Raw genomic sequence first — 16,525 nt, forward strand, 5'->3', positions numbered from 1 at the left:
TTAAACGATAGGGTATAACAACTCTTTAAATAGCCAGGCATTGCATTAGGTATACAATGAGATGATATAAATCACAGGTATGCACTGACAGCTGCACCAGCTGTGCGCTGACAGACATGCCGGCCGCCCTGTGACAGCTCCACCGGGCATCCTGTGAAGTATTACTGTGGCCAGTGGAGCTGTCAGCATGTACCTGAGGTTTAAAATAATCTCAAGATTACTTCTAATACTACCAGACTGACGCCTGCATGCAGGCACTAATGGGACCTGGTCGAGCTGGTTGAGCATTCACACTACTGTAGAGTGATTAACGAGTTAACTCGGCCGGGCTCTGATTCTTTCCCCCTGCCATGAGTCAGAACCCGGTTGATTTTTACTCGCCCTGCCCGGTTGGGACCTTTCACACGACCAGATTACCTGCTATGGATCCGCTAAATTGGCTGGTTCAACCCACTTTATTTGAAAAGGGCACCCTCTGTGGGAAGAGACCCCATGTTAGCGATTCTGATTGGTTTTCCATTGGGAATGGGAGGTGTGGAATGAAGCGACTTTGGTGGGGGGGGGGGAAGAGGCACAAGGAAAGGTCCAGGCGGGATAATGCAGGGGTAGAGCCGAGGATAAGGGGTGCACAGGGAGCGTGCAGGCCACACAGTACAGTGGGTTCAGGGGTGTGCTGTTGAAGGTTTGGATGCCCGCTCTGGAAACTCATGGGATTTTCATTTCTCAGAAGATGGACAGAAATCAAGATGGAGTGGTGACAATTGATGAGTTCCTGGAGACTTGCCAAAAGGTCAGTTGCATGTCTGATGTGTAGTTCCTGCGACATTACACCACATTCCCCCTGCCTGGCCAATTTGAATATAGTAAAATCCCTGGTATCTGGCACCTACAGGGTTCGCAGATGACAGATACGCACATTTTCCAGTTGCCTGAGCCACGCTCTGATAAGAATAAACAGTTTAAAAGATGAAAGACATTGCAAAATATAAAGTAATTTGAAAGAATTAGGCATGGATAGGGAGACCCTTTGGGAGAGTCACCCCAGCAGCGAGCTACATCCAAATGGCTGCTGTGGGCGGGGCCCAGACGGGGCGCTCCACTGGCTTAACGTTTACTCCCATCTCCACCAAGGGGTCATATGTTGCTTCAGAGAACATTTACTTTTACAACTACTTATTTCATTCTGCTTATCTATCTATCTATCTATCTATCTATCTATCTTTCTATCTATCTATTTATCTATCTATCCATTCATTCATTCATTCATTCCTTTCTTTCTTTCCTCGAAATTTTTTTTTGCCAGTTGCTTGGGGTTTCCAGTTGTTTGAATTCCAGATACCGGGGACTTCACTGTATTTCCGAAATCCAGAGAACAGACAGAAGGAAGACATTCATTGCGACAGTTCTTTGACAGAGAGACCTAGTTACTCCCATGGCCCTTAGCATTTCAAAACTTTATCCCAGTGGTTCTCAACACTCACACCCCACTTTAAGTAATCCCGATGCCATTGGTGCTCTGTGATTAGTAAAGGATTGTTTAAGATGGGATGTGAGTGGGAAGAGAAGGGTGAGAATCACTGCTCTAGACCCAATTGTTACTGAAATATTTTGCTTGAGAAAAATTGTCATTGGCCTATTCCCTTTGGAGTTCTGAAATCGTGCACATAATGAGTCAATTAGGGATGATTAAAATAGGGGTTCTTAAACTTTTTCCTTCCACCCACATAGGGATTACTTAAAAGTGGGATGTGAGTGGAAAGAAAAAGGGTTGAGAACCACTGGTCTATCCTTTTTAAAAGTTACTTTCAAATGCGTGGAGAAATGCACTCCGGCACTGAGCTTGCCGCGTGGAAGTCTCTCCTGCTCCATTGTCCTCTTAGTTCTGAGTTCAGGATCAAGCCTTTCATCAGATCAAATGGGTTCTTCTTTAGAGTCATTCAGCATGGAGACCGGCCTTGGGTTCATTGAATGGGCACTTGTCAACAACTAACCATTGTCGCTCATCCCTCCCTCTTTTATTTTCCCTCATTCCCATTCAATTCTGTCTGGATTCAATTAAACCGGCATTTTTGGGATGTGGGAGGGAACCGGAGCTCATGGGGGAAACCCACAGGGTCACAGGGAGAGCGTGTAGCCATGCAGGCATGGGGCAGAGGTCGGGATTGAACCCGAATCCCCCGGTCCTGTGAGGTGGCGGCTCGATCTGGGGCTGCCTGGGGAAAGTCTCATTTCTGCCTGAAGTTCAGCAAGCCTCAGCTGTCCTCATCTTCCTCGGGGTAAAAAATGCTGGGGGATCTCAGCAGGTCTGGCAGCGTCCTTGGGAGGTAAAGATAGAGAACTGACATTTCTTGCCTGAGTTCCTCAGCAAGGTGTGAGCAAAAAGTAGGCAGGCACTTGTATGAGAAGGCTGGGGATGTTGGAAAACTCCACAGGTCAAGCAGTGCACTTTATGTAAAAAAGATTACATAACCAATGTTTCGGACTTGAGCCCATCATCAAGGATGGAAAAATGTCGGCAGGCACTCTAACAAAATGGTGGGAGGAGAGAGGCAGGGGTAGGAGTACGATCCCACAGGCAGGAGGGTGAGGGAGGGAGGGCAAATAGGGGGAGGGGAGATGGGTCTATGAATGGAGAGGGAAACGGTGGAGAGCTAGAGGAAAGAAGGCAGTAGGCGATCGTTGGTAATGGATACGAGGGAGGGTGAGAATTAATTAGGGTTGTGAATGCAGAGCTGGAGGCAGAGGGAAAAGGAAAGAGACCTCTCTCCTGCCTTACCTGTGTCCAAATATAGCCTACCCCCGCCCTTTCTTCCCTCCTTACCCCAAGCCTTTTTTATTGAGATGCCTGCCTTGAAGAATGGCTCAGGCCCCCACCGCCCCCCCCCCCACCCCGAACCATCGGTACCTCCTGGTGGACACTGCAAGTCTGGGTGATTTCCCCTGGCACCACTGTGTTGCCACGACCACCACAGCATCTGCAGACGTTTGTCTTTCACTCGTCTTGGGGCTATGCACCTCTTGGTCATGCGTTCGACCAGCACATTTTGGAAATCTGCCCCTCTGAAACCCAGTTCAGATTGTGAGTGCCCATCGAAAGGAAAGAAAAATCCAAATACTGAGACCTGGGAACAACCCTGCACATACCCCTTTCCTGTACAAAAATACCCTCCATGGCTACTTCTGACCCTTTGCCAATCTATATTCACTCTGCCACCACTAGTTCCTGTGTCACTAACATCTTTACCATCCTCTCTCCTACAGGATGAAAATATTATGCAATCTATGCAGCTGTTTGAAAACGTTATTTAGAAGCATCTGAACTCGAGGCATTGAATTGGGACTTCACATGCAGAAACCTTGTATATTGTCTCACACTCTTTGTAATCCAGGGGATCGCCGAGTATATTACTTCCTCTACAAAACTTCTTAAACAGTTCAATTAACAATTAGGAGTAAGTGTTCCTTTGCACCTCAACTCTCTTCTCTACAAAGGCCGGACTGAGCGAGGGCTGTTCCTCTATGGTAGAAGATATTTTTCCAATGGAAATAAATGTTATTTCATCCAAGATCCTGAATCTGACAGATTCCAAAGTTCTCCAAACTTTAAAGGAATGAGATAGATTTACGCTCAGCCAATAAACGTTTCTCACTGGCATTTTATTGCACTCCCATGGCTTACTGGAGAAACTGGGTGAGGGATGGAACCTTCCTTAAAAGCTGTTGTTCACTGGAAGCCTGTGCAAATGGAAGCATAGAGATCTGAGCCTATAAACTGGAAATAATCGAAGCACGGAACTAATTCACAACCCCCATACAAGGCTCCGTTCCCTTAAGTTTAAAGGCTGATTAATTGCCTTTTCATTCATGCCATGTTATATGACTTCTCATGGAAGGAAAGATGATTTTCAGATCACTATTTCCTGTCTGTAATTTTATTTGCATTCTATTTTAAGTCTTGATTAAAGGAGTATAAACATTCTCAGTTCACACTACTACATTGTTACTGGTTGGACGATGCAGGCTGGGTTCTTAAGATGCCAGTTAAAATACACAACGCCGGAGAAACTCAGTAGGTCAAACAGTGTCCTTTATGTAGCAAAGGTAAAGATACAGAACCGACATTTCGGGCTTGAGCCCTTCATCAACGTATGGAAAAGAATGGTGGGGGGGAAGGGAGGGCAACCATTTTAATTCTGCGTCCCACTCCCATGCCCACATGTACTATCCCACCCAGACCACCTGTAAATTGGAGGTTCATTTGATTTTCCGTCTGGGCACTCTCCAGCTGGATGGCATTCTCCAGTTTCTGCTCGTCCACTCCCCGTTCTCCCTCCCTTCCCTTTCCCCTTGTCTTCTTTCCCTCAGCTCTCCACCCACTTCCCCAGAGCCATCTCCCCCCCCTCCCCCTGCTCGCTGCTGCACCCTCCCTCCCTTATCCACTTATTACCTCCTACCTTTGGGACCATGCTCCTCCCCCTCCCTCTCTTCCCCCCCCTCCCCAACCCCCACCCACAGCAACCTCAACAGGTTTACTTGGTTGAATAAACATTTCAGCAGGTAGGATTGGGACATAGTTTAAAATATTGGACAAGATTTAACTTCAGAAACACTCATTCAAAGTAATAGAAATAGAAAGCTCTCTTCCACAAGGAGCAGTTAATGTTGAATGAATTGCTCATTCACTAAGATCACTGAGCGGGTGCGGGAGGTGCAGACCGCACCAGGTGACACCATCAGAGGTGCTGACACCAAAATGACTGTCTATAAAATTTTTTGTGCAGTGATTCAGCAGAAATTTATTAACTTTTTATTTTAAAAAAATCTTTGTCGTTAGTTATAACAACAAAAACATCTTTTATAAGCTCAGCGTACATGTATCAATACACCTACAAGGCTAAAACTCGATGCTCATTTACTTTATGAACCTTCTACTGCACTCCGTTCAAAGCTATCGTTATGACCTGATTACAATTACACTTTGAATCACGTGGTTTCGTCTACACACGCTATAAGCAGGCGCTGTTGTTTTCATTGCTGCTGGTGTTTTTATAGTTGCTGCTTTTGTCAAATTTTCTGGTGTTTTAGCTACAATATTGTGGTCATTAGTAGTTGTGAACCGATATCAGTAACTTTTTTGAGAAGGAACTAGTAATTAATTTAATCTTGCTGGTTGTTTATTTCACTGCTGTTACATTCAGTGATCTACAGGAATTATGATCTACGAGTAACATTTGTACAGAAAACATTACTCTGTATGTTCTGGTAGGGGAGGAGGTCCATGGGGGAGGGGGGTGGGTGGGTGACACCATGAGTTACCGCACTGGGTGACATCCACCCTTGAGACGCCACTGTGCCCTTTGTAAGTCCGAGGCTGATGGAGACAGTAAGGAAGAGGGGATTGGGGGATTCTGCCTGGTGTGTGGAATTAGGCCTCTGTTCAACCACCATCTCCTTCAATTGTTCGCAATTGAAACCCCCATTTTCAACCAAGTTCAAATGGTTTCATGTGCACCAGCACTGTTGGTCATGTTACGCTGCTTATTACAGATCTTTGAGTTTGGCAGAGGCAAAATTATTTTGGGAAAACAGGAGGATGAGGAACTCAGGTCAGATCCAAGCAGGCTGGCGGTGGGAAGGGATTTGGCCCTAGACTGGGCGTCTTTGTGACCCACGATGTCCATGGTATGGGAATTTCAGAGCAATTTGAGATAGAAGGAGACAGACATTTTTATTTCTACAGCCACTGCACTCCAGGAAATTATTCCCAATTTCCAGGAACACAGTCTGTATAAAAAGATTGGAACAGGAATAAAGGGGAATAAAAGACACATTCCCATTCTGACATTTTACCTCCTCGACCCCTAGTTATTTTCATGGATCGCCTGCGGTCTCAACTGGCCTGCAGGTAATCTGTGAACAACAGGCTAAGGACGTCCAGCCTCCTTAAATACCGCACTTCAGGTGTTTTCTGTCTAAACTCACAGGGTGACCCAGATATTTGGAGTTTTGGTCATTCCTGTGTGAACGGCCAATCCAAGAAAGTAGGGAGACACTTCAGAACAGAAAAATCAATCATGTAATAAAAGAGAAAGAAGAGGGTGTGGTGATATGTAATTACACCACTAGGTCTCCAGGGGCCATCCCGGTGACCTTGTATATAAAGCAGTCCAGAGCTACAGTCCAGCCTTCTAGGTTCGTCTTGCAGAGAGACAAGACCTCTTAGTGTACATATTAGTTTATTAAAGCTGTCTTATACTCGCACTGCTGGTGTGGTTATTGTCAGTTCAGAAGGAATGGGTGGGGGCGGGGGGGTGTAGAGAGGGAGGGAATGGGAATATATTTAAAGGTGAGTGGGGTGAACTTCTGATGTACTTTTTATTCTCAGGTGGATCACCAGTGGCACAAAAAGTTCCCTGTCTAGGGACTGGCTCAGGTTTCACAAGCTCATGATTTTCCAGTGAAAGCAACTAAACCTCCACAAGAAGCCAATGGGGTGGGCGGGGGCGGGGGGGGGGGGGGGTGGAGTGTTGGAACTTGGAATATTGGGATGTGACCATTTTATTGCATTACACCTCCCAGATTATATGAATTCTACAGTGGTATCTCCAAGGACGAGGAAATGGAATCCTGTTTCCTGTGGTTTGTGAATAATAACATTAAACACTGGACTCAAGCAACTGGAATTTTATTTCCTGGGATATTTAGATTATGGAGTTCTCTTTAATAGGATTTGGGAAATGGAATCATATTTCCATAAGCTTGAGAGAGCCATTCAATGTGCACAATCTTGGGGTTGGGCACAGACAATGGTTATTGAATTTCAGAAAAGAATTGGAATAACATCAGATTGAAAGACAGTGTTATGGGTCAACAAACACGGTGAGATTATGGAATAAAATTGTAGTTGATCCTCAAACAACTCTGATGTTCATTTTAAACTTAATTTAGGACATCCTGTCCTGAAAAAAAGTGTAATTTTTTTTAAAAAGCTGTTGGATAGAACATTGAAAATCAATTTTTTTCCCCTCAATGAGGTCTGTTGTGGATTTGTATATTGTGTTGAATATTGACCCTAGTGAATACAAAACACTCTATTGCAATTGGCTGGTTTATGGTTTATAATAAAGAGACCTTCATTGCTCTGACCTCTTTCAACCTACCAGTTCACTGTAAAAGTGTGTATTCAGGTGATGTTCCTCAGAATAACATCCAATAGTCCAGAAAACCGGATAAACAGAGATGCTGAGTGAGTGATTGTAGTAAAAATACTCAGAGCCGCTGGAGAAGCAGAGCCAAGATGCAGTGTCCATAGGAGGTAAACATTTATTAGATGTTTCGGGCCTGGGCCCTTCCTCTACATCGGAGAGACTGGGAGATGACTTTGTCGAGCACCTCGGCTCTGTCCGCCACAATCGCGTGGATCTCCCAGTGGCCGCCCATTTCAATTCCCTTTGCTGACATGTTTGTCCGTGGTCTCATGCACTGTCAGACTGAGAGCACCCACAAACTGGAGGAACAACACCTCATCTTCCGTCTGGGCACCCTCCAACCGGATGGCATTAACATCAAATAGTTTCTGTTAAAGCCCACCCCCATCCTCTTACCCCCCTCCCCCGGTCTCCTTTCCTCTCATCCTGTCTCTCTCTCTCTCTTTCCTTTTCCCTCTGTCTCCTTTCACAGAGGCAAAATCAATTCTCACCTCTCCTCTTATTATATCCAATTAACATGCCTTGAAGAAGGGCTCAGGCCTGAAATGTCGTTAATATATCTTTACCTCCTATGGACGCTGCGAGGCGGGCTGACTTCCTCCAGCGTTTACTGTGTGTTTTTCATGTAAATCCGTAGTGCCTATCCCTTTAAGACTCTTTTGTGTAGTCTTCCAAAGGCGCTATTTGCCATGGCGAGTCTGTTGTCTATCTCATTGTCGATCCTTGCATCTGATGAAATGGTGCAGCCGAGATAGGTAAACTGGTTGACCGTTTTGAGTTTTGTGTGCCCGATGGAGATGTGGGGGGGCTGGTAATCATGGTGGGGAGCTGGCTGATGGAGGACCTCAGTTTTCTTCAGGCTGACTTCCAGGCCAAACATTTTGGCAGTTTCCGCAAAGCAGGACGTCAAGCGCTGAAGAGCTGGCTCTGAATGGGCAACTAAAGCGGCATCGTCTGCAAAGAGTAGTTCACGGACAAGTTTCTCTTGTGTCTTGGTGTGAGCTTGCAGGCGCCTCAGATTGAAGAGACTGCCATCTGTGTGGTACCGGATGTAAACAGCGTCTTCATTGTTGGGGTCTTTCATGGCTTGGTTCAGCATCATGCTGAAGAAGATTGAAAAGAGGGTTGGTGCCAGAACACAGCCTTGCTTCACGCCATTGTTAATGGAGAAGGGTTCAGAGAGCTCATTGCTGTATCTGACCCGACCTTGTTGGTTTTCGTGCAGTTGGATAATCATGTTGAGGAACTTTGGGGGACATCCGATGCGCTCTAGTATTTGCCAAAGCCCTTTCCTGCTCACGGTGTCGAACCAACTGAAAACCTCACAAAGATAAGCGTATACAGAGCCGTTGTCATACCCACACTCCTGTTCGGCTCCGAATCATGGGTCCTCTACCGGCACCACCTACGGCTCCTAGAACGCTTCCACCAGCGTTGTCTCCGCTCCATCCTCAACATCCATTGGAGCGCTTACATCCCTAACGTCGAAGTACTCGAGATGGCAGAGGTCGACAGCATCGAGTCCACGCTGCTGAAGATCCAGCTGCGCTGGATGGGTCACGTCTCCAGAATGGAGGACCATCGCCTTCCCAAGATCGTGTTATATGGCGAGCTCTCCACTGGCCACCGTGACAGAGGTGCACCAAAGAAAAGGTACAAGGACTGCCTAAAGAAATCTCTTGGTGCCTGCCACATTGACCACCGCCAGTGGGCTGATATCGCCTCAAACCGTGCATCTTGGCGCCTCACAGTTTGGCGGGCAGCAACCTCCTTTGAAGAAGACCGCAGAGCCTACCTCACTGACAAAAGGCAAAGGAGGAAAAACCCAACTCCCATCCCCAACCAACCAATTTTCCCCTGCAACCGCTGCAATCGTGTCTGCCTGTCCCGCATCGGACTTGTCAGCCACAAACGAGTCTGCAGCTGACGTGGACTTTTTACCCCCTCCATAAATCTTCGTCCGCGAAGCCAAGCCAAAGAAAGATCCCTTTAAGATATGAAGCAAGTGAAGCAGTTTGCAACAAGTGTGGAATTATGTTACATGGGATATCTGTGTTTCTGTACATGACCCACCTAATGACCCAATAATGTAGTTCAGGTGGGAGAGTGGCAGGGTTTGACCATGCAGGAGGTGAGCAGGGTAGGGGTAGAGGGATAGGGGAGTAGGAGGTTGTGAGGAAGGGAGGGGGTGTTGAGGAGTGTGTAGGGTAGTGTTGAGGGAGATGGGAGGGAATGTTGAGGAAGGTTGGAGGGGACGTTTGAGGGGTTTTAGGGGGTGTTGGGGGATGTTGAGGGAGGTGGGAGGGGGTGTTGGGGGATGTTGAGGGAGGTGGGAGGGGGTGTTGGGGGATGTTGAGGGAGGTGGGAGGGGGTGTTGGGGGATGTTGAGGGAGGTGGGGGGGATGTTGAGGGAGGTGGGAGAGGGTTGTTGGGGGAGGGGTGTTTGTGTTTAGGGAGGAGGTGTTTAGGGAGGTGGGAGGGGGTGTTGAGGGGAGTGGAGGGGGTGGTTGAGGGGGGGAGTGAGGGGCCGGGCCATCTGTGACGGGCAGGAAGTGTGAGGGGGTGAAGTTACGTCCCGGGGAGGAGCCGCCCGCAGAGTGAAGGCGGAAAACAGCGCGGAGAGACCGCGGGCACTGGACCGGCGGGGGCTGAGCCGGGCCGGGCCGGGCCGGGGAAAGGAGGAGGGGGAGGGGAGGAGGGTCGGTCCGGGAGAGGGGGTGGTTGCGAGTCGCGGAGCGGATCCCGCCTCGCCGGTCAGGGAGGCCGGATGGACGTGCTGCTGCTGACCGCCAACATGGGCTCGCTCTTCGACCATGTGAGTAGTGGCTCGGTGTGGAAGGATGACCGCTCCCCCTCCCCCGGAGTCTTCCCTCCCCCCGGTCCTCCTTAACCCCCACCCGGTCCTCCTTAACCCCCACCCGGTTCTCCTTAACCCCCACCCGGTCCTCCTTAACCCCCACCCGGTCCTCCTTAACCCTTCCCCAGGTCCTCCTTAACCCCCTATCCTCCTAAACCCTCACCTCCTCCTTCCTTCCTCCCCCACCCATCCTCCTTCCTCCCCCCCCCCGGGTCCTCTCCCCCCAGAGTCTCCTTTTCCCCCCACCCATCCCCCCTCCCCCCAGAATCTTACCTCCCCATCCCCACTTCTCCCCCCCTCCCCCTGGGTCTTCCACACCCCTTCCCGACCCTCTTTCCCCTCCCCCCCGACCCTCTTTCCCCTCCCCCCCGACCCTCTTTCCCCCCCCCCCGACCCTCTTTCCCCCCCCCCGACCCTCTTTTCCCCCCTCCCAGGCCTCAAGAGTCCTCTTTCTCCCCTCCCTCTCGGAGTGTCTCCCTTCCTCCCCTGAATTCTCCCCCTCCCGGGAGTCCTCCTTCCCCCCCACCCAAGTTTTCCCTCTCCCCTCTCCCCTGGAGTTTTTCCCCAACCCCATCCTCACCCACCCGAGTGCTGCCCCTCTCCGTGTGGGCAGACCAGATGTTGGACCACTCCCTAGCTGGTGGGGCTGGGATGGGAATCCCTCTCCATTTACGGTGAGTGTGGCTCCCACAACTGAACAGCTCCAACTTAGTCCGATATAAGAGTATGTGGTCCTGTACATCAGTACAATGAACAATCTTACTTGCTGCAGCCACACAAGGTGAAAGGTGAACCACAGCATATATTACCAGAGTATGCCAAGGCAGGAAAAGATTTGATCAACCTTTATAAATATTCACAGTTGCAGTTGATTTAAAAAAAGGCTTCCTTAAAATATTGAGTAAGGAGTCAGGATTTTATAGTAAAGTTGTACCAGACATTGGTGAGGCCAAATTTGGAGTATTGTGTGCAGTTTTGGTCACCTACCTACAGGAAAGAGATCAATAAGATTGAAAGCATGCAGAGAAGATTTACTGGGATGTTGTTGGGACCTTAGGAACTTAGTTACAAGGAAGGTTAAACAAGTTAGGAGTTTATTCCCTGGAGCGTAGAAGAACGAGGGCAGATTTGATAGAGGTATCCAAAATTATGAGGGTATGGACACATTATGTTGGCTTTTCCGCTGAGGGTAGATGAGATAAAGGGGGAAAGATTAGGGGGAACTTCTTCACACACAGAGTGGTGGGAGTGTGGAATGAGCTGCCGGCTGAAGTGGTTTAACATTTAAGAGAAATTTGGGCAGGTACATGGATGGGAGGGGTATGGACTGGGTGCAGGTCAGTAGAATGGTTTGATGCAGACTAGAAGGGCCTGTTTCTGTGCTGTGATATTCTATGGTAAAACGGTAATGTCCAATGTTCAAACAGATCTTTTTGTGGTCTTGGTAGTTAGAGTTAGGTAGTAAAGGGAGGTTCAAGAGCCATTTGGAAAATAAAATAAATTGTTCTTGAACTTAAATTGTTGGACTTCAGGCTTCTGTACCTTCTGTCTGTAGGTAGCAATGAGAAGAGGTTGTGACAAGGGTGATGGGGGTCCTTTATGATGTTGGTCGTTGGTCTCGAATCCTTCCCCTCTCATTCTTCCTCCTTCATCTCTTGTCTTTATTTGAGACGCCTGCCTGGTTTTTGATTATATCTTGAAGAAGGGCTCAGGCCCGAAACGTCAGTAAACATATCTTTACCTCCCATGGACGTTGCGAGACCAGCTGAGTTCCTCCAGCGTTTCTGTGTCCTTCATGTTGTTGGCTGCCTTCTTGAGGCAGTGTTTGCATGGATGTTTTTGATGGACAGGAGGTCTGTGCCGATGATGGCAAGGTTTGCAGCCTTCTGCAATCCTGGGCTCTTCAATTATCAAACCAAGCTGTGATGCAACCAGTCAGTTTCCTTACCACAGTTCCTCTGAAGAAGTTCGATAAGTATCTGAGGTCACTTGAGAAGGTCGTGCCTTCTTCCCAGCACAGGCCCTTCAGCCCCCAATGTTGTGCTGACCTACTGTGTGTGTGTGTGTGTGTGTGTGTGTGTGTGTGTGTGTGTGTGTGTGTGTGCATGCATGTATATATGTTATCATCAATACTAAATAATAGTCGACCCCCCTTTTTTGGCCCCATCTGTTTCCCCCCCCCATCTGAGCACCCAATGCCCAATTGTGGATCCCCGCCCCACCTGCCCGCCCATCCAAGCTCCCAATGCCCTGACTGCCCACCCACCAGAGCTCCCGATGCCTCAGCTGTGGACCCTTGCCCCGACTGCCCCCTTCATCCAAGCTCCAGATGGCCCGACCGCAGATCCTCGCCCTAACCGCCCGTCCACAAGAGCTCCCAACACCCCACCACGGATCATCACCCCTGCCACCCATCCATCCAAGCTCCTGATGCTCTGGCCACAGACACTCTCCTAGGCCCTGGCTGCCCATCTGAGCTCCTGACATCCCAATCGCAGACTCACCACCTGGTCCCAGCCATCCAAGCCTTGAACAATGGAGGTACTAACCATGGTCAAAAGTAGTATTCTGTTAAACCAGCCTGTGGATAAAAGAAAAATAGAAGGTTATGAGATAGGGAAGCGTTTCAATTTTTTATCGTGGAAGGAATATACTCATGTACATCGAATTTTTTGGACCAAATTTTGGGGGTGGGAGTCGACTTTTACATGGGCACCACTTTTGACCATGATTCAATGTGTCATTGGCTTGGATGGCCGGGACCAGGAGGTGAGTCGGCAATGGGGGCATCCAGAGCTCGGACAGGCAGCCTGGACCTAGGAGAGAGCCTGAGGCCGGGGCATCGGGAGCACCGGTGGCCAGCTGGGGCGTGGATCCATTGTCAGGGCTTCAGGAGCTCTGATCAGGGCGATGGGAGCTTGGATGGATGGATGGGCGAGCGTTCCAGGTGCCCACAACCCTGTGTGTTTCTATACAAAGAAAAATGTACCTCTAATGTGTCCTCTAATTTTTCCCACTCTCACTTTGTACAGAACTTGAATGTACTAGCCCCCTCCACTGCCGCTCCTTCAATGAAGACGTGACTGAGATCCCGTGGCCTGTCCTTCCTAACGCGGTGATTTGTGATGCGCTCCACTAAAGATTTATTGAGTGGTTCCAAGGATGTGGAACAATAATGCATGGACACTTTCCAGAGGCTGGCAATTTTTTTTCACCCTTGGCTGGCTGGCAATCCAAGGGAAGGGTGTAAAATTAAGGCAGTGGAAGCTCCTGCATTATTAGAGGAGTCGACTGGGACAGAACAGAGCTGAAAGTGACAGAAGGAAATCCCTTTGTGTGCCGGCAGAATTGCGAGTCCCATTCGTGATGGCAGCTAATCAATCTCTCCTTCACTGATTCTTCTGCTGGTTTTTCCAAACTGACACCAGAGCAGCATTTAATTTTACTTAATCTTCCTCAAAGCCAGCTATTCTCAACGGGGCCCTGGGGACTTCAGCACATTTCTGAAAAGCCCTTGTTTTCATCTTGCGTAACAGAAATGTTTTTTAAAGTAGTTGGTAGAAGAGAAGTATGGAAGAAACCCGCTTAGCTGCTTCACAGGGAAAGGGGCCCATAAACTTTGAATAGAGTCCTCCTCGGGGGGGTAGGGGGGCCAGAGCCAAACAAAAGGTTGGGAATGGCTGCTCTAGATTTCTTTCATCCGTGTGGCCTTGGGTTTGGGAATGTGCCTCAAGGCAGCCATGGGGAAGACAGGCAAACTCCGCGCAGGCCAGAACTGAGCCTGGGTCTCTGGGGTAGTGAGGCAGCGGCGCTGCGCCAGCCTGAGCCTTTCGTGGCTTCCCTCCTCCGTGATGGGAAGGGAAGTGGGGATGGGCGGTCATGGTGGGTGGGTGGTCTGCAGAGGTTGAGGAGGTGGTCTGAAGTCCTCTCCAGGGGGCTGTTGATGCCTTGGCCTGCATTTTGGGTGGGAGGGGGGGGTGTCAAACATTTAGCCTGGTTTAGATTTTGCCCTGTGATTCTTCCAATGTCAGCCCAGCTCAGCGTTTTGCTGCACTGTACTGGATCATTTCCGTGCGGTCCATTTTGAGTGGGCACATCATTCAAATTAGAATTGAATTCACCACTGGGGGCAGGGAAATAAAATTCTTCCCTGCTTGGATAAAGCTGTCAGATGCCTCAGGATTGGAGTGAATTGCTGCGACGAGTTTTAAATCTAGGCTTCCAGCCCACAAGCCTGTGCCACCCAGTTACACCAAATAAACCTACAAACCCCATATGTTTTTGAACAGTCGAAGGAAACCTACGCAGACACGGAGGGAGCATACAAACTCCTTACAGACAGTTCGGGATTCAAACCCTGGCGTTGCGCAAAACGCACCACTCCTTTGTACATACACGATTCATTCCAGCAATAGGAGTGGGCCTTGGTCAACAGGAACCTCTCACCCCGCTCATGGGCTTATTGGCTGATCTGTGGTGAACCAATCATTGCGATCATTGCCAACCTTGGATGCGAGAAGGAAAATTTGCATCTGTTTGAGGTTTTTCTTCATTAATAAAAAATGAAAACTTTCAGGTATTGGAAATTTGAACTAAAGGCAGAAGTTGGAAACGCTCAGTGGGCCACGTAACAACCTGGGCAGAGAATCGGTGAAGGTTTCCAGTCTGGGACCTGATGCATTGAGTATTTTTCTCTCCACAGATTCTGCTGGGCCTGCTGACTGTTTCAGGGAGACAGGCCATTCGGTCCATGCTGACCATCCAGCTCCCATTTGCATTAATCAATAATTGATCCATTGAATACCTCGCCAGCAGCTATACTTTGAGAGGAATCTGAGGAGATTCGGTACATCACCGAGGACTCTCAGAAACTTCTACAGGAGAGCATTCTGGCTGGTTGCATCACTGCTTGGTATGGAGGCACCAACTCTTAGGACAGGAAAAAACTCCAGCCGGCAACATTACAGGCACCAGACTTCACTCCATCGAGGACATCTACGAAAGGCGGTGTCTTAAAAAAGCTTTGATCCTCAAAGACCCCCACCACCCAGGCCATGCCCTCTTCACTCTGCTACCATCGTGGAAAAGGTACAGGAACCCGAAGACAAGCACTCAGTGGAACAAGGACAGCTTCTTACCTGCTGCCATCAGATTCTGAACCACAGCCTCTGCCTTCACTTTGACTTTTCTTGCACTGTTATTTACTTTGTAAAGTGGTTTATATAAATGTTTGCACTGAGATGTTGCCGCAAAACAACAAATTTAATGACATATTCATACAAATTCTGCTTCCATTTCCCCATCAGCTCTCCCCTACACACATGGGGCAATTTACAGTGGGCACTTTCCCCACTGACTCACACGTCTTGGGGAGGTGGCATGAAACTGGAGCACCCGGGGAAACTGCGCGGACCTCCACGCAGACAGGACTTGAACCAGATCCCTTGGGATGCGAGCAAAGGCCCTACCCTCTGCGCCACTGTGCTGCCCAGAGATTGAATCTGTTCCTACATTGCAACCCTGTCAGGCGGGCAGGGTGGGTCCCAGAGTGAGTGCCCTGTGTCTTGGCCAGTCTCCCACCCTGTTGGATGGAGTGGACTATTCCAGACCGAGCTGGTCCCCTTCTGATCCAGAGTGAGGGAAAGGACCAGAGATCAGGTTGCCAGAGTTCTCGAGCTGCTCTGATTCCCGATGTTAATCCTATTTGCCCTCAAATCCTCATCAGTCCAGTTTAGGATTCTTCATATCAGTTTTGTGAAGATAGTCCCCGACTTAGATTTTTTGAAGTTACAATAGTCCGAATCTGTACTGAACTTTTATTTTTCAGTGACTCCCAACAGCCCCGTGTCGGTACCCACACTGATTCCACTCCCCTGCACTCACCCCACAGCCTCATGTCGGTTCCCACACTGATTCCACTGACCCGCTTTCTCCCCACAGCCCATTGTTGGTCCCCACACCGATCCCACTGCCCCGCTCTCTCCCATCATACCCTTGTCGATCCCCAAACTGATCCCACTGCTCTGCTCTCTCCCCACTGCACTGTGTCGGTCCCCACACCAGCCTCTTAAATTGCAGCCCCTGGGTCGCCCTCCTGGGACTCGGGTGCTGGACACACCTTTTAAATCGCAGGGGAATCGACCCAGCAATGACGCTTCACCTACTTACCGGAAGTAGTGCTGGCTGCCTGGTGACGCATGATGCACGCAAGCGCCGACGTCACCAGAATAAGCGAGTCGGCCATTTTCCTATTCAAATCGTCTGTGGATGCGACCTAGTTATCTGGGTTTCCTGACTACCTCAGGTAGGTCAGGGACCCAGTTGGATTCCAACAGAGTTCCCTGAGTCAGACCTTTCCTAACTGCTGCGTAACTGGAGCACTAACCAGGCAATTTGCCCGGTTAACCCCATTTTACACAGTATTTTGAAAGGGTTTACTGATTCCACTGGCCCGCCTTCT

The 16,525-nt window shown here is 49.0% G+C and overlaps 2 protein-coding genes across 4 annotated transcripts in view; both read left to right on the top strand.

Moving 5' to 3' along the window:
* Positions 1-3,963, top strand: part of LOC138752420 (calsenilin-like) — a 79,799-nt gene extending 75,836 nt beyond the window's left edge. Inside the window, exons 7-8 of the mRNA XM_069915278.1 lie at positions 728-790; positions 3,262-3,963. Coding sequence (XP_069771379.1) covers positions 728-790; positions 3,262-3,309 — 111 coding nt within the window. The 3' untranslated portion in view covers positions 3,310-3,963. The remainder of the gene's footprint in view (positions 1-727; positions 791-3,261) is intronic.
* A 5,834-nt stretch (positions 3,964-9,797) lies between these two features.
* LOC138753980 (inositol polyphosphate-5-phosphatase A-like) overlaps positions 9,798-16,525 on the top strand; it is a 48,800-nt gene continuing 42,072 nt past the window's right edge. For 2 of the 3 annotated variants that reach the window (XM_069917650.1, XM_069917649.1), the window contains exon 1: positions 9,798-10,023. In XM_069917650.1, coding sequence (XP_069773751.1) covers positions 9,976-10,023 — 48 coding nt within the window. In that variant the 5' untranslated portion in view covers positions 9,798-9,975. The remainder of the gene's footprint in view (positions 10,024-16,525) is intronic. The other variant, XM_069917651.1, reaches the window with a different exon arrangement.

Source organism: Narcine bancroftii, chromosome 2 (assembly GCF_036971445.1).
Source record: "Narcine bancroftii isolate sNarBan1 chromosome 2, sNarBan1.hap1, whole genome shotgun sequence".
NCBI classification, from domain to species: domain Eukaryota; kingdom Metazoa; phylum Chordata; class Chondrichthyes; order Torpediniformes; family Narcinidae; genus Narcine; species Narcine bancroftii.